The sequence below is a fragment of the Lytechinus variegatus genome, chromosome 19 (genome assembly GCF_018143015.1).
Source record: "Lytechinus variegatus isolate NC3 chromosome 19, Lvar_3.0, whole genome shotgun sequence".
Classification (NCBI taxonomy): Eukaryota; Metazoa; Echinodermata; class Echinoidea; order Temnopleuroida; family Toxopneustidae; genus Lytechinus; species Lytechinus variegatus.
In genome coordinates, this window is record NC_054758.1 from 9516292 (window position 1) to 9535307 (window position 19016).

At 37.1% G+C, this 19016-nt stretch overlaps 1 protein-coding gene across 1 annotated transcript in view; it reads left to right on the plus strand.

Moving 5' to 3' along the window:
- The window catches only part of LOC121406372 (EF-hand calcium-binding domain-containing protein 6-like), a 34049-nt gene that overhangs the window by 13085 nt on the left and 1948 nt on the right, over positions 1-19016 (plus strand). Inside the window, exons 16-26 of the mRNA XM_041597413.1 lie at positions 379-614; positions 1309-1524; positions 2248-2406; positions 3211-3438; positions 12859-13054; positions 13768-13959; positions 14545-14775; positions 15504-15707; positions 16091-16256; positions 17836-17920; positions 18661-18775. Of these exons, the coding sequence (XP_041453347.1) occupies positions 379-614; positions 1309-1524; positions 2248-2406; positions 3211-3438; positions 12859-13054; positions 13768-13959; positions 14545-14775; positions 15504-15707; positions 16091-16256; positions 17836-17920; positions 18661-18775 (2028 nt within the window). The remainder of the gene's footprint in view (positions 1-378; positions 615-1308; positions 1525-2247; positions 2407-3210; positions 3439-12858; positions 13055-13767; positions 13960-14544; positions 14776-15503; positions 15708-16090; positions 16257-17835; positions 17921-18660; positions 18776-19016) is intronic.

The following is a 19016-nucleotide window of genomic DNA, read 5'->3' on the forward strand; positions in this document are numbered from 1 at the left end:
TGAAAAATAGTCACTGAGCTTTGTCCGGCATGAATCGGAATGGGTATCTTATAGAATAGAAGTATTTTCATTTATAGGAAGTAATAATATACTTCATATATGGTCATGGATCTAGGCAAGCCCTTCCGTTGGGAAAGAGTTGGACAAGGGTTTTAAAAAAACTTGATGGACTGCTCAGAAAACTAAAATAGATGAAAACAATTGTGAAAAAAATTATTTACACCTTTCCCATTCAGGACTTGTGATCACAACATTCTATAAATTTGATGATGACCATGATGGCATTGTCTGCAAAAAGTATTTTTTAGCATCTCTTCTAAATTAAAATAGATGAAAAATATGATTGTCTTTTATTTTTTGTGCATCTTCCTCATTCAGGACTTGCGATCAACTTTCTACAAATTGGACGACGACCATGATGGCATTGTCCGTCGACAAGATTTCCAGCGTCTTGTCGATCAGCTCATGTTCATCAGTACGGAAGATGAGTTCAACAAACTTATGAGTGCCCTCGGCATCTCCAAAAAGACTAGACTCAATTACCAGGAGTTTTTAGACCTTTTTGAAGTCCGTGATTCGCCGGAGGGTCACAAGTGGTTAGATTCCGATCACAGGTTAGTGTGAAGACTTAATCCTGTATTCTGAAATCAGGTTTGTTATAAATTCTGGGACCCCGTGCATAAAAGTTTTTTATTATGGTAATGTTTCTATCCAATGGTAACTACCATGGTAACAATGATCAACAGCCAATCAAAATCAAGGATTCCATGCAAGTTACCATTCGATGACAAAGTTACCATAGTGGTATTACTTTTAGGCAATGGGGCCCCAGGTCTTAAGTTGTGGTTAAACTACATGTATTAAAAGCCACGTGTGACACAAATCTCTAACAGTACTGTTTCAATTTTGTCAGAACATTTAGTGATCAATTCATTCATAACTGTCTGAGAATAATTTTATAAAATGGTTTTCTTCACTCTTCAAAGAGAGTGAAACCAATGGGGACAAGAAAGCTTGTGTGAAAGGAGAAAAAATAACAGCATCAGGGGCCCGTTGCAGAAAGAGTTGCAATCGATTGCAACTCTAAAAATCATGCGCAACTTGATTTTCAACCAATCAACAGCGCGCATTTGGGACTTGCGTTGAGTGCAGCACAATGCAAATAAATTTCTTGCTGAAGTTAATTACGCCATGGCTGGGATCAGTGTTTTTCTGTGAAATTTTGCTTGTTACAAGAAAGGTAAAGTATAAACATATTACATTTTTTTGTGGAATGGTAATTAAATAAACCTGCACCTCTTTCCACAGGTGGAACGCAACAATCGACCCCGCCCAGCTTGCCGCAGAACAAGTCCACGAGATCCTTGCTGCTAAAGCCCAGAGACAGTATCACGACCTGGCCAAGGCGTTTAGGTCCATCGATAAGAACGGCAATGGCGTCATCATCAAGAAAGAATTGAGAGATCTTCTGTATACCTTCATGTTACCGATGACCAAGGATGAATTTACAAAGCTTTGGGCCATGTGAGTATGTTGAAAGTTTCATTCATTAAAAAATAATTAATTTTGCATCGATGGTTCATCATGAAAATGGGTCTCATACTTTGCAATATTTTGAAAGTATTTTCATTGTAAACTATTGTAACATTCATGTGCCAATTCATATTTTTAATACTACGATGTGAAAAAAAAAACATATTGCAGATATTAAATGAAGGTACATGTACTGGGTGCCATTTCATAAAGTTAAGAGCGAATTTAAGAATGACTGGTGATCCTTTTTTACGCGCAAACCCATCCCTAATGAATATACCATTCGCCATAAGAAAGGATCAGTAGTCATTCTTAAAGTCGCTCTTAACTTGCGAACAGCTTTATGAAACACCCACCTGGATTCTGATGAAATGAGATCGATAAAATTTAGACACATACTCCCCCAATTTTTATTCAGCGAATCAAATTCTTTAGAATAAGCAGGTCTGCAGTTAAGAATCCAGGAGAATTTCATGAAACATGTATTCAGGGATTGTCACTGACATATGTTATAAGCCACCAAAATCCTTCCATTTGATTGATTGAGAGCAAGTTGGTCAGAGAAACCACTGACAAAACTTTTCATGAAACATGCTCCCTCAACGAAAGCAAGTTATAAAGCCTTGGATTTGCACAAGCATTTTTTTTTCAAGCTCTGCAAATTAAATGCACATTCAAATAAATGTACTGTTAATGATATTACTTTTCATCCAGATACGATCCAAATGGCAAGGGTTACATCGACCATCAACACTTCTTGAAGATGATGGGCAAGGAATTTGCTCCGGGAGATGACGGAGGTGTCAGCAAACGCATCACACAGGAATCCTCCGATACACTGGAGAGCCACCATCAAGCACAACTTGATAAACAGTGAGTGGGACTGAGGATTTTTTTCAATAGTCAGAAACTCAAAGTTGCTATCTAATGTTTACATATCGTTTCCCACATTTTCTTATGCTCAGTAATAAGGCATATATATGAGGGATGTACTCACTTCTGTTGGCTACTGATTGTAATAATTAATATGGGTATTTATACAAGGTGCTAAGATTAGCGCTTTCAGATTTATCATAACTCCGCTCATCGGATTCAATTGGTCATCCTGCATTCACAATATATGGACATTCTCTACTCCCTAGGGAGTATTCCGTCCAGTCACAGTGTGAGGTGGTCACAATGCTAGACAAGCTACAATGACTTCCACATCCTGCCGAGTTCTCATTTACATATCATCTGGGTTCAAAGTGGCAAGGTGTATTGGAAAAGTATGAGTGAATATGAATTAATGTTTTTTTTTGGACTGACTATTTCAGTTAGCTAAACACTGAGATGCCAGTTTATGTTCATATACGTCTAAACAGATGGGACCACCAGGAAACTGCCATCAGAGGTGTTCCACTTGTTAATTACAAGAAAATAAAGCTGTTTTCAAAGTATCACAGGACTTCACAATTGTCTTGAATATCAAACACCTAATGCACCTAATTGCATTTTGTCAAACAAAATGTATTATTTTGCACTCAAATGCTTTCAAAAAGTGTGATTAGAATTGCGATACCAATTTTTGTCTATTTTATTAATGATCTTGTTTGCATTTGGTCAAATAAATGTATTATTTTGCATTCAAATGCTTTCAAAAAGTCTGATTAGAATTTCCATCATTTGACTCATTAGAATCAACATCACCATCAACCAAGCGTCAAAGGGAGCCTTCATCTCGGTGGACAAGCTCCTGCAGGATCTCAAGGACAGAATGAGAGACAAGTACGGCACCTTCCAGGAGGCCTTCGCTCAGCTTGACAAGAGCAAGACCGGTCGGATCACCATCACAGAGCTCCAGGATGTCCTCCTCAGTCATAACTATCTGGTGGATGATGATACCTTGGAAAAGTTCTTGAAGAGGTGAGATAAGATGGAAATGATGATGATGATGATGATGGTGATGGTGGTAGAGTGATGGTGGTGGTGGTGATGATGATGATGGTGATAGTAATGATGATGATGATGGCAATAATGATGATGATGATGGTGATGATGATGGTAATGATGATGATGATGGTGATGGTAATGGTAATGATGATGGTGATGATGATGATGATGGTTGCGTTGGTGATAATAATGATGATGGTAATGGTAATGATAATAATAATAATAATAATAATACATAACATTTATAACGCGCTTACTACTGTTGTTTCTAAGGGAGCCCATCCATATTGCATTGGCAGCGTGCACCCCGCGAGCGTACGCTTGCACACTCTAAGACGGGATAATAGCGTCGGCCAGCGGCAGCTAGCTGCGATAATTAAAGCACAATAGAACTCACATCCGCTCTCGCAGCTCCCCCTGTGCCTGCTGCCGCTCGCTGCCATACTTTATGTTACATTTGATTATAGATTTAATCCTCAGCTCGCTGCATCTAGCGGCAGCTAGCGGCCGCTAGCTGCGCTGTCGCTGCCCCCCATTTCTATCAAAATTCGCAAAGGCAATCTCACCCCGCGCCGGCCACGGCTAGCCTTCAATTCCGCGACTCGCTCTGGAATGAAGACCCGGAATGAAGAGTAAACATGTACGTCGTGGTGCCTGTACTAGTTCCACTTGTCGTGCTACTCGACTTCAAATTATTATATTTAAAAGCATGATAATGAAAGGCGTTCCTCTTTTATGTCCGTATCGAAGCACTTCATGCAAGCACGCTCTATTGGAAATGACTACAGCTAGCTAGCGGTAGAATATGCTCGGCCGCATCGTGTCGCATGGCGACCGAGTACTACAGATCAACACGTGCGCATAATTATGAATATGACAAAAATTCTCGATCTCGATAAGTCGATGGTTCTCAATAGTTTCCGTTGTCAACGAACTGAACTGAAAATTAACGCCATCAATAGAAATACTGCCGATTTCGAAAATGTTGCAGCTTTCGAATTGAGATTGACACGGAAGATTCACACATGAAAAATAAGTTGAATTAATGACTTTTTAACGTATGATTTTGGGACCGGATACAGATGGATTACACGCCTATTTTATCCCGTTTTATCCGAACGTCAACGTTGCTTCTTGGCACTGACAAAAATATTAATTCCCGAGCATGAAAATCAAGAAGCGCAAGACAAACCGTTCGTTTAAAAAGAATATTAATGATCGAGCAGTTGCACGAATTGTACCCATGCATAGTTTTTTTTTTACCTCTATTAAGGCCATAGTTTGAGACATCTTGGTATGAATAGGCCTATATCATCCAACTCGCCGGATAATGTCCGCCAAGAGTGTATAACTAGAGGGGTATATAGGCCTATTCATCTTTGCCACGGGAAGATTAATATTTTTAGAACATTTATTTTTTCTGACAGAGGCCAGATAAAATGACACAATATGATGCCCGAATGTAACTAAATTAGTGCGAACATTGATATCAACGGCAAACTAAATTTTGGAGAATGATAATGACGCCATATCATTAAACACGCTAAATCGCAAATCAACAAAATGTCTACTTCTTTTTCTTTTGTTAGACATACTGCCTTACTTTTTATGTTGGTTTGAAATACTTCCTTTTATGATATTTTTGTTTTGATTTTTTGACATTTCGATTTTGTTTCTGACATCGTATAAATTGTTTGGGTATATTTATGTTGGGTTTTTTGTTTAACTTATGCCGAATTTTTGATATTGTAGGCACTCTTGATTCTAGAAAATTATTGGGAACGCAATCTGCTTCTGTTGGACTTTTTTGGAAAAATACGCGAATTGTATTTCTTCCAGGAGAATAAAAGTTTACATTGGAAGGTTTTAATTGATTTCATGATATATAATTTCCACTTCAAAACAATTTCAAAAATACGTCTCGAACGATCGTGCATTAATCTAAGACTAAGATGTTGAGTACTTTTATTCCAACGTATTTCCCTTTTATTGGAAAGATAAGCGAATAATATTTATTTCAGGAAAAAGAGCTTATGGTATCTGAAACAAATTCTATATAATTTCCACCTCAAAACAATTTTGAAATACGTTCCGATCGATCATGAGCTGTGATCTGAGAGTTGAGACCATTTATCTAATGTATTTAGGACTTATATTTCTGACTTAATTGAAAAGATACGTGAATTGTACTTCTTTTTAGGAGAGAGTTTATTCTCAAAGGAAATTAAATTATTTCAATATAATTTCCAAATCAAAACAATTTTGAAATAATTTCTGTCTCGAACGATTTTCAATTAATCTGAGACGTTTAAAATTTTTATTCCAACCCTTTACCTCTTACCGGACCTAATAAACCGGCCAAAGTAAACGATCAGCACCATTAGCGTACCTAATAAGGGGGGGGGGCAGACTGCCCCCCTGACGAGTCACAACACATGCAAGTGACGTATCCCTGCCCCCCCCCCCCTGACGAGTCCAAAGTGATCCCTGACGAGCCATAAGTGACCCCTCTCCAGTGAAGACTTTTTTTTGCTTGTCAATTTTTTTTACCATTTATACCTCGGTCACATTTGCTCTATGGCGGCTGTACGGCGAGTCGGAAACAGCCGTTTTAACATTTTTGAACCAGCTGCATATAGGTGGTTTGTATATAAAACAAATGAATAAACGGCTGTTTTAATTCGCCTTACGGCTGCCGTAGATCAAATGTGACCGAGGTTTAAGTCTCGGTATAAAAATCAGTGCTTTTCAGTATCAAGGATCGTCTTTCTAGGCACGGGATTAAATCCGATCAGCCTTTCATCCACCAGTTTTCTATAGTGCGTTAACAATTCCCTAGTGACGCTAAAGACCACACGCAGAGTGGGGGGATTGCGGGGGCGTTAAGGGTCGAATGCAAATTACAAACGCCGTCTTTTGATCGCTCTATATCATTTCGAGCCGGAACAATAATAAAAAAACCCGGATGTGCGGTTTAGTAGTCCATAGTTTTTTTTCTTATTAAAAAAAACATTGAATGAAGAAAAAGAAAACGCTTGGGATCCAGATGACATCCCCATACAAAACATCAAACTTTTGAAAAAAAAAAGTGAAACTGTATGATACTCATTGTAATTTCCATACTGCAGTATTTGATAAATCCAATCATTTGAGGCCTATTTTTTTTAGTTTAGCAACATTTTGTGAATAAATAGGCTAGGGCCATTACACACATAATGGGAACTGATACATGTGACAATCCTTTTTTTAGTGCCGCATGTTGTTATTCAAATGAGGAAACTCTTCACCCTCTATTATGAACATGATGAATGGGTGCTACTGCGTATTTCGCGAACCGATTCCATTGTTGGATGCATGGAATATCTCTGTCGTTCTTTGATTTTCGCCATCATTTCCGATTGATCATGTGTTGATGTAAGAGCGATTGTTTTGAGGTGCAAAAAATTTAAGATAAATTTCATATGTCTTTAGCCAGTTTAGGACTGAATTCATGTTCTCTGAGAACATAAATGACACTTTCCCGGCAATATCGGAAAGGCAAATGAAATGGAGTTACAAACATCTCAAATTAATGCAGGATCGATCACGCATGATTTTAAATTTAATGCGAGTGTAAACGATTTAAATAACTGATATTTCCGTATATGGACGAACCCATGTTCTGTCAGAAAAAAATGAAATGACTAATTTTCCCGACAAAGTCGAAAAGGCAATATTTTAATGGAATAAAAGTCGCAAAATTTCTTATTCTTGATCCAATCCGACATGAGATGAAAGTATTACAGTATGGAATATCGAGTTAAAAGATATCCTCTGTCAATAAAAATATATTTTAAGACTTTCGATGTGGAAATAATTGATTTTTGTTGGGCTATGAATACCTATATCTTCCAACAACATACGATTGTTGTTCTTGGTCCGACCCGTTATAAAATGATGGTCTACTTTAAGAAAATCATAGATATACCTATATACAGAGTTTCGATCTAGCTGATACTTCTAAAAGGTTTCGAATCGGAAAGAGATCCGACCCGACATAAAATGGCGATATAAAATTGACAAATATCGAGTTCATAAAGATCTTGAATTATTAAAAATATACTTCTTTTGGAACAGAAAGAATATAATTCGCACGACGCAATAATATCTACATCTTCTAACAAGATGCAATTATTGCTTGTTCTTGATCCGACCCGATATGAAATTAAGTATTAAAAAAAAGTTACTCCTCCCCGTAATCAAAATTACCCTGCCGCCGCCCATCCTCCTACCCCGGATGGCGGGCAAGGGGATTTAAAAAAAGAGTAATACATATATAATGATAATATGACAAAATATATTTTGCGTTCAGAATTTTATGTTGCTCTATATACACAGCACATGGCGGTAAATGAACGTGGACTGAAAAAGGGACGACATGTTCTATTTCCACTCCATGCAGAATCATTGCCACTTTCGTGCAATTTCTAGTTAATTGATGCATACGCAATTGTTGATGATTATTTTACATCTCGTCTTTTTCTAACAATTTTGTCCAATAGGCGTCACTTTTCTTCTGTGTCTAATTTGTCAACAAGGTTAGAGCTGCAAAATATGTTGCAAATGTGCTTTTATCCTCTCAACGATAAAATGCGAAGGAACAATAGATTTAATTCCTTATAGAATTAGAGCTATTGTGACAAGTTCGGGCAACTTGCACTTCGTCATTTCACAAAGGAGTGATTAGTGCCCATGATCGAATTCATTGACCCTGAGCTTCATTGAAAACATTTACGTTAGCATCTCATTTTTTTTTGTCAGGACGACCTTTGTGCTTTTCTTGGCAAAAATAACAATTACAAGAATTCTTTGAACAGGAGTGAAAGCAGGAAGCCTGACCAGGTTGACGTTATTCCAAATGGTGCAAAAATAACCCCAACATGAAACTACAATGAGCACGCAATAAACAGACGAACATTATATTTCAAAAGTGGTTCGGGTTATTATAATTTTGTAAATGTAATTTGAAAAATCGCGAGAGCAAAAGAAAGTTTAAAAACGGAGAAAAGAACGCAAATACAATGAATTGAAAGATGTGAAAAAAAAACAGGTATGAAAAGTATAGATCATGAAAATTTAAAGAACGGGATTTTAAAAATAGCGACCAAGCCGACCATTATATGTTTTGGGTAGTTGGACATCAAACATGTCGGGGGGGGGGGGGGGAGAGAACACGTCCTTCCAAAAGTCAGTTAAGCGTAGGGGACACAAAATGTCATACACCCCACCCTCTCCCTGGCTCCCCCAACAAATGGAAGCTTTAATTCATTTGATTATTTACGAACGTTCTCTAAATGTCAAAACTATCAAAATTGTTGAAGATATGCCTTATAGAAAATTCAAGCGCGCTTCGTGTCGTGTTTTCGTGCTTGCACCATTTACAAAGGCCAAATGAAATCTGATCTTAGTTATATAGCAATATAATGAGGCATATCTTTTAAAGTAGCTGAAAGGGCAGCTAGGCATTGTGGCCCCGGGTAAATCTATTAGCGCCCTCACTAGTATGGACTTGGTTGTATACCCCCCCCCCCCGATTTTTAAGTTTATCTTTCTTTTAATTATGTTAACAATTTGCAAAGATTTTGTATCCCCACGCCGATACAAAAGGTAAGTTATAATCAAAGTTCTAATAATCCCGCCTTCTAACAAGGTATTCTTTTTAGATGCCTATTGACATTACCGCCCTAAAATATATGTGTACATAATTATACCAAAGGGCTATACATACTTTGTTGATTTCAACATGCCCAGGATTTTATAGGTCTAATAATTTTCGACACCCAGCCCCCCCCCCCCCCCCCCGTTTACATGAAATCGCCGAACAATTTTTCAAAAGATTCTAGTGTTGGATGACTTTTAAAAGCATTAAAATATTATAAGAGGGCAAAAAAGTAGACTCCACAGGATGTTCTTTCTTATCCTCTTTTAAGATTAACTGATTAAATACCTAACAATGGTGCTGTTTAAGTCATTAAAGATCAAAGCGGCCATTTGCTTTCACAATATAATGCGCGGCAAGTTCTTTTCAAAGAAAGTATCCGACGTAGATTATATTGATTAATTATCATTGAAGGGTCATGGGCGTAGCGGACATAACTATTCTGCGAAAGATCCTGCTCTTTTCATTGCGCTTGAGCGTTTTTCAGACTACTCGTTACAATGGGCTTCAAGAAATCAAGAAATTGATTGTGTATACATTGCACGAGTATGGAAACAATGAATTGCGAAGAAGCACCATTACACTCACCTGCTGCGACAAAATAATCCAATGATTATGTAAAATGAAATGAAATTACTTGAATACTTTTGCATCAAATATTATGGCATAAAATCACAAATTTTGTAATTTGAACCATCAAATTAATGGCAAGGCGAATTATATCATTCTAAAACAGGAACAAGCGATTATCGCGCATTGGTGGAAGAAATAGTTAATTTTTAAGCAGGGTTAATTAGATATATATGAATTCTTCCACCTTGAAACGTACTAGAAGTATTTATAAAATCATTTATTAGACAGTTTTTGGCTCAATATTTCGTACATTTATGCCTTTATTTCGTGTCCGAGCAGAAATGAACACACAAGCGATAATCGTACATTGTTTGAAAATACCGTAGATTATTGCGAAAGGCAGTCAGATGCTTTCCACCTCATAACTATTTAGAAATCTACGGCCTATTTTATCTATTAACATGCCAAATATTTTGCGTCATTTCATGTCGGGTCGGATTCAAGAACAAGCTATCATCGTACATTGTTCGAAGAAAAGAAAAGTTATTTGATTTCCGCCTTAAAACTATTTTCGAATAATCTAGGACACATGTTATCTGTCAATGTTCCATATATTTTGTTTTCTGGTCGAATTCAAGAACAAGCGATTATCGTACATTGTTCAAAGAAATACGTAATTATTTCGCAAGTTTTATTATATGAACACGAATCTTTCCACCTAGAAACGTACCAGAAATATTTTCAAAACCATTTAAGACACTTTTTAGCCCAATATGTCATTTTTTATACCTTCATTTCTCGGTTCATTTCGTGCCAGAGCGGAAACAAACACGCAAGCGATAATCGTACATTGTTGGAAAATATCGTAGATTATTACGAAAGGTAATTAGATTCTTTCCGCCTTAAAACCATTTTAAAAGTATATTTCGAATAATCTAGGATCCGTGTAATCTATTAATATTTCATACATTTTGTTTTATTACATATCTGTTCGAATTGCGACGATTATCGTACATTGTTCAAAGAAATACATAATTATTTCGTAAAGTTTAGATACATGAATACAAATCTTTCCACATTCAAACGTACCAGAAATATTTTTAAAACCTCTTAAGACACTTTTTAGCTCAATATTTCATTCTTTTATACTTTCATTTCGTGCCGGAACGGACCTAAAACTATTTAAAAGTAGGCCTATATTTTGAATAATCTACGACCCATTTATATTCCATATATTTTGTTTTATTAAATGTCTGGTCGAATTCAAGAACAAGCGATCATCGGACATTGTTCAAAGAAATGCATAATTATTTCGCAAGTTTGATTATATGAATACGCATAGGCGGCGGAAGCGGGGGGGCGGGGGGGACCCCCCCCCCCCCCTAAATTTTAGGAGGGGGGACGGTCCCCCCTAAATTTGTTGTTGATGACTTTTTTTTTTTTTTTTTTGCTTGTCAATTTATTTTCCTACGTCCCTAAAATTTTTTGGTTGAGAACTTTTTTTTTTTTTTGGTTGTCCCCTCCTAAAATTTTTGGCTTCCGCCGCCAATGTGAATACGAATCTTTCCACCTTGAAACGTACCAGAAATATCTTTATAACCATTAAAAACACTTTTTAGCTCAATATTTCCTTAATTTCCCCGTTCATTTCGTGCCGGAGCGGAAACAAACAGGCAAGCGATAATCATACATTTGGGAAAATACCGTAGATTACTATACGAAGAGTAATTAGATTCATTCCGCCTTCAAACTATTTAAAAGTATTTACGACCCATTTATCTATTAATATTCCATATCTTGTATTATTGATTGTCTGGTCGAATTCAAGAACGAGCGATTATCGTACATTGTTCTAAGAAATACATAATTATTTCGTAAAGTTTAGTTACATGAATACAAATCTTTCCACATTGAAACGTACCAAAAATATTTTTAAAACCTCTTAAGACACTTTTTAGCTCAATATTTCATTCTTTTATACTTTCATTTCGTGCCGGAACGGACCTAAACAAACACGCAAGCGATGATCTTACATTGCTAGAAGTTACTATGTCCTATTTCATGTCGGGGTCGGATTAAGAATAAGTGATGATCGTACTTTGTTGGAAGAAATAGATCATTATTACGCAACGGAAATAATATAAAACTAATATCAATATGAATCTTTCCACCTCGAAATGTATAAGAATTATTTTGCTAAAAATCTAAGACACTTTTTAGCTCAATATTTCTTACTTTAATACCTTCATTTCGTGTCGGGCAGACAAGAAAATCGCCGCATCGGTCGCGCACATTTCACCAACGGATTTAGAAAGCACATCATTTTGAGTACGAGTATTCGCCTGCAAGTTGGCCGCGTGCAAGCTGCGAGAAGCGGCGAGAAGCTGCAATGATAAAATCTAGGATTAATGATTCCTGTTAATCTGCTTTAATCTGAGCAGCGCGCCGCCGCTAGCTGCGTCTAGCGGGGAGATACATCCTGTTCACTAATTACCGCAGCGGGGGTGTGCTCGCGGGGTGCACGCTGCCAATACAATATGGATGCGGTCCCTAAGCACACTGTGTTCTGTTTATGGTTTGTACTTGGGTTTAAAAAAAAAAAAGAGTGGCAGGGTATAATGAAACAGGTAATACAACTATTGTAATAATCAAAACTCAAAACTGGTGTGCACCTCAATTGACCGACCCACAACTGTGAATTATCTGTTAAACAGGTAGGTTTTGAGTAGGGTTTTGAACTGATTCACAGACTTGGCATTATGAATGTAAGATGGTAGCTTATTCCAAAGGGAAGGGGCAATTGAAGAAAAAGCGCGGTCACCATATTTTGTAGAGGTTGATGATGATGATGGTGATTATGATGATAATGCTGATGGTAATGATTTGCTGCCGCTGATGATAATCCTGGTGTTACTACTGCTGATGATGATTTAATGGTAAATAAGTGTTTCTGCTTTCAAGAGACACCATTTTCAGTAATGATGGTAATAAAAAAGACACAATATCAACACCCTTAACATGCAGAACTCTTTTAAATGGACTTTCAGTATGAACTTCACACTCACCTTTGTCAACCCCAAACCTCCAACATTCATCCTAAACCATATGCTTTTTCTTGTCAGGATCGGCCTACCCACAAACAAGAGCACCTTGAACTATGAGGAATTCTTGAAGGCATTTGATGAGGGACGAGAGGAGAGGTATCAGAAGAAGAACCTACCCGAGGTCCGTCCCGAGATGTTCTCCGGTCTTACCTCTGACAAGGCCCTGCGCAAGCTGAGGAAGCAAGTGCAGCAGAATGTCTCAACCTTACAAGCTGTAAGTTAATTATTCATTTCATTTTTTCCACAGTCAAGCTACTTGGTTCACATAATAAAGTACACAGCTGCTGGATAATTTTTTTTTTCTGTTGTAAACAGTTGCTTCAATGCAACAATGTTCTTGATAATTGTGTAATCGTGCAGTCGCCGGGCAAGGTTTGAAGAGGGGTCTCCCCCCCCTACATCCTACATCCATCATCCATGTCATTAGCCAAAATAGAAGGGCTAAAATATAATCTCTGCTAAATATGGTGATTAGAGAACATAAGCTTATTGATTTATACCTTTGATAGTATTGCAGTTTCCAACTCATTATTCAGTAAAAATCTTGTTCAAAGACCACTCAAATGGAGACAAGAAAAAGTGCTCTTTATGAGCAAATGGTTTTTGTGGACAGGTTTCTGTGTTACATGTTTCAATGGGGAAAATGATTTCCTAGTGGGTGCTGCATGTATTAATTTTCACAGGCAGCACCCCTGGAATTCTGGTAGGTGTTAAAAAAATGGGGAAAAAATTTTGGCTTGTCCTATACAGATGATCACTAAAGTAGGTTTGACTTTATGGCATTATATCCATTTTCTGTCGCTGGAAATTATTTACAATCGCTTATTTTGAATACTATTATGCATTGCTTTATCTTTGACATGTTAAGGTCTTCATGTTGGTGGGTTTAAAAAAGGGGAAATAAAATTGAATTATATTATCTTCCAGGCATTTGGTGCCTTTGACAAGGACAAGCGGGGTCGGTTGAGTCCCGGTGATTTCCGTCGAGTACTGGACCACTTCTGCTTCAAGATGACAGACAAGCAGTTCAAGTCGCTGATGAGCAAGCTGCGGGTGAACTCTGACCTCACCATCAGTTACCCAGCATTCCTTGAAGAGTTCTCAGCCAATGAACAAGAGGTAAATCATCTCATGTTTGCAAAGACCATATATTACCGTCTTTTATATGTACTAGTATCTTATGAGATTAGCAAAAATAGCAAAATTCTTCAATAATTCAGCAGTATATACTGGAATTTCCAAAAGATATGGTGCCAAGTTGTTACATATCTGTGGTCCTTGTAAGGAGCTTCAAACTTCATGTATATTCCATCCAAGCCAACATAAAACTAGAGTGAAGTCTCATTTAAGATACATTAAATTAACATGCTTGGCATACTGTTCAATATTTAGTAGCCAACAAAGATCTAATAATTTTCACAACAGTTTTAGTGGTGTCAATAGCTCAAAATTCCTAATGCACATGGGACACCAAAATGTAAAAAAAATCAGTCCCTATGATGGGATCACCCAAATGGCATTTATTTATTATAGTTATGTTGAGAATTAATACAGTATTGAAGTAAACAATCAACCAATTCCAGAAGAGCTGAAAAAACTTCCTGGATTGGACGTGAAACTGTGCTCTGCCGTCATGAAAGTAAATTGAGATGAATAGATTCATTTTTTTACCGTAATTTCCACCAATTCTATCTCCTTTTTCAGCTTGCTCAGAACTGGATCGAGTCTGTCCAGAAGAGCGACGCCCAGAACAACAACCACCATTCGCCGACAATGGACGAAATCAAGCAAGACCTCAGGCAGCTGGTCAAGGCACGCTTCTACCGCTTCGCAGAACGTTTCGCCGAGATCGACTACGCCAACATTGGCGTCGTCGCTCGTGATGACTTCAACGCCATCCTCAATGAGCTTGCCTTTAGACTGAGCATAGATCAGGTATGAGATTCTCCTATATCAACATACTAAGAAGCTTCTGTTAGTGTTTACAGCCGATTGATTGATTGATTGCATTCTTTTTCATTCCAAAATTTAACAAAAGTTACAATGTAAAGCATAACACAAAAATACCATATGCAGAAATTAAAAAAAAAGAACCCACTGGAAAGCAAAGCTTATTAGTATGGGTTCCCTGCAATAAATTTAGTTAATTAAAGTATATCTCTGATCAATGAAATTTAATTCGTAAATTATAAAGGTTTGTACAATGAAAAAGAATACCAGTGGGGTCAAGCTCTTTATGTTTTCTCACTAAGTTACAATTAACAGAAAAAAAAAATTATATCATACCCCTGCTGTATAAAAAAAAACTGAGTTCAGGAGTGTGCGAACAGACAATCACTTGGACTTGGACAGTTGTGAATTGTATCATGAATTCTATAAAATGCTTGTAAGATGATCTTTGAAGATTTGCATGGTTGTACAGAAAATAGCCTCGTTTAGACGCAGAATGGTTTGGTCGGAGGAAGCCAGTCGGAGTAAGGTCAGAAAAGAGGTCGGAGTAGCGTTCTTTCTGGACAGACTTACTCTGACCTTCCTCCGAACAACTCGTTCAGACATGTATTTTCAATTCAAAATTTATATGGAAGAAATCAATGTTTTTCGCAATATATACTATTTGTCAATTTTGACGTATTTTCTTTGTTATCCCTTTAACCCTTTCATAGTTCAACAAACTGTGGTCCTCTTTCGAGCTCAACTCGTACGGGAACCTGGACTACCAGGCTTTCTTGAAGGAGTATGGCGAATGGGAAGATGATGTGTTCCAGGAAGGGGATGAAGGCTTCTCCCAGACCAAAGGAAGTAGACCTGGATCTATCATGAAAGGACCTGGAACTCCTCTAGTACCCATGACACCATTGAGCAGGATGGTAAGACTAAATTTTGTTTGTTCCTGTTCAGTGTCCTATTACTCAGAACCTGGTAATTTGAGTTTTTCTCAAAGGAAAATACTCAGCTAGGAAGTGGTGAATAGGTATAAAATTTGCTTTGTTCTGCTGTAGCTTGTAGGGTTTTGTCAATTTCATTGTTAGCTTTAGTTTGGGTCTTTATTATTATTTTCTCATAACTGTATTACTGTTTAGATTTCTTTGAACTTAAAGATGTTGTTCCAATACAATAAACTGTGTAAAAGCAGAATGTGATTTTTTCTTCCACTTTTATTCACCCCAATCTCACAGTGTAACAGCGTAGTAGATTGTTACTTAGCTCAATTTCAATAATAACTCTTTCTCTTCTGTTATTTTGTCCCCAGTCCTTCACGCCTGCAGGTCGTAGGTCCATGACCCCGCTGGTCAACGCAGAGAACGCGGAACACAGGCTAAAGAAACAGATCCAGAAACACTGGCAGGAAGTCCACCGTCTCTGCAAGCTCCACGACCTCGACAACTCGGGCGAGGTGGAGGTAGATGCTTTCAGAGGTAAGGTTATTACAAAAATAATACATGTCATTTGTAAGAATTACACATCAGGGACTCATTGCATAAAAGTTAACCAATATGGTAACTTTGTCATCCAAAGGTAACTACCATGGTAATGCCGATCAACAGCCAGTCATAATCAAGGATTCCATGCAAGTTACCATTGCACGGCAAAGTTACCTTAATGGTAACTTTTATGCAACGGGGCCCAGATACCTTTAGAACAATTCTAAAATGCCTATGCCCTCTTGAACTGTTCCAAAGCCTGAGCAAAAGTATGGGTATTTGTTTTATAAAATGGTAATTCGGACACTTGTTATATAAACGGTCACTATACTTTACTAATGACTGCTCACGACCAGTCATAAGTTTATTTATCTCCTCGCATGCAACAAATCATGTCATTAGGATCTGCTTCTTCATCTTATAAAACAAATAATTACCCTCATTCATGATGTTGGGACAGACTGCTACTTCCAGCAAATCAAGGGGCTTTTTAATGAAGCTTTACAGAAAGTTATACATGACTTAACACACAGGGGTTTTCAAAAAGAGGACATCTATCTTATAAAGCAAATAATTACTCTCATTGAAGATGATGATGGGATGGATTACAAAAATAATACATGTCATTTGTAAGAATTACACATCAGGGACCCATTGCATAAAAGTTACCATAAAGTTAACCAATATGGTAACTTTGTCATCCAAAGGTAACTACCATGGTAATGCTGATCAACAGCCAATCAAAATCAAGGATTCCATGCAAGTTACCACTGAACGGCAAAGTTACCTTTATGATAACTTTTATGCAACGGGGGCCTGGGTACCTTTAGAACAGTTGTAAAATCGGGTACATTTAGAACAGTTCTACAATGCCTATGCCCTCTTGGACTGTTCCAAAGCCTGAGCAAAATGATGGCTATTTTGTTTTATAAATTAGTAATTTGGACCCTTGTTATTTGATAACTGTCCTCATCTCAAAGCAATGACTGGTCATCATACTTTAATAATGACTGCTCACCACCAATTATAAGTAAAGTTATATCCTCACATGCAACCAATCATGTTATCAGGATCCACTTTCTCATCTTATAGAGCAAATAATTACCCTCATTCATGATGTTGGGACAGACTGCTGCTTCCAGCAAATCAAGGGGCTTTTTAATGAAGCTTTACAGAAAGTTATGCATGACTTAACACACAGGGTTTTTCAAAAAGAGGACATCTATCTTATAAAGCAAATAATTACTCTCATTGAAGATTATGGGATAGGCTCCTGTTTCAAGCAGGGTCAGGGGCTTGCTTCATATTACTATTGGGAAAGTTTAAAAGATGTCATTTATGTTATACAGCAAATAATTACTCTCATTGAAGGTGATGGGATTGGCTCCTGCTTCAAGCAGGATCAGGGGCTTGTTTGATGGTGCTAATGGGAAAGTTATGCTCAAACAAGAGTTTTTACAAAGACGTCATCTGTTAGTATGTTGCTATTGGTATTAGTACAGATGTTGCAAAGTATATTTTAAATATTTTGATGAAATAATAAACATGTCTTTCTTTCATGTTCTTATCTCAGAAATCTTGTCACAGTTTAACGTCTCGATGACCGTGGAGGACTTCAGCAAGCTGGTGACAAAGTTTGATCTCAAAGAAAATGGAAAGTGAGTATTCTTACTTCGAAAAAGCCAAGAAATGTACAAATCTCCTGATTTCATGCATTACTTGAAGATCATTTTACAATGTGTGAATCTCTTTTACATTTGAGACCACTTGGGATGGTATTATGATAACCATGGTTTGGTTAACCCTGGGTTAATGTATATTGTAGACTCCACCTTTTTATGGAGCGCCATTTCTAAAACTATTTGCCAAGTAAAAAATTGTCTAATTCTGCAGCAAAAAGTTGGCTTGAAAAATAAATTGTGTTGTAAAATGAGAAGAATGGAAAATATAATGAATTTTCATTAATTTTTGTTATTATCTTTGCCATGAATATGGAAAAAATATTATAAAAATAAGCATTCCATAAAAGTGTGATTTGAAACCTACGTGTAGGTTTTATTATCAGAGTACCACCCTTGGGCCCATATTCTGAATCGGGTTTAAATTAAACCCTGGTTTAAAGTTGTGGTTTAAATATGGAGAGCCAATTGGGGCACAAATCCATAACCATACACATCCAATCGATTAACTCATATGACACCCAAATCATTCATAATAATCTGGGAATGATTAAGTAGTTTGAAGTATTCTTGTTCATAATGAAAGGAAAATGTTAAACATGATGACCACCCAAACTCAATGTTTCATCAGGTATGTTCTTGTCGTCCATATGCAATGCTCCTCATGTTATATATCTGTTCTTGATGTTGACTCATTTTTTTATCACACTTTTAATCAGGTTTTCATATCTGGAGTTCTTGAAACACTTTATGTTGAACCTGAAGAAGATCAACGAGGAGCCTGAACATAGAACACTATTAACCAGAGAGAAGATACACCAGTCAAAGATTGTAGTAAGTTATACATCCTAGTAAATCATTCTCTTTATTTCGGGCGTTGTTTTTCTATTCTAATTTTCTGTACGGTTTTCATATAATGTCATAATTTGTACTTATTTTTCTTATGTTTTATAGTCCTTATTCGCGTTTGTGTTATTCTTTCGTTCTTTAATGCCCTTTGTATCTGATGAAAAGGCGCTATATAATTGAAGTGTATTATTGTCCGAGTATTTATAGTCAGTGCATCTGTCACAAA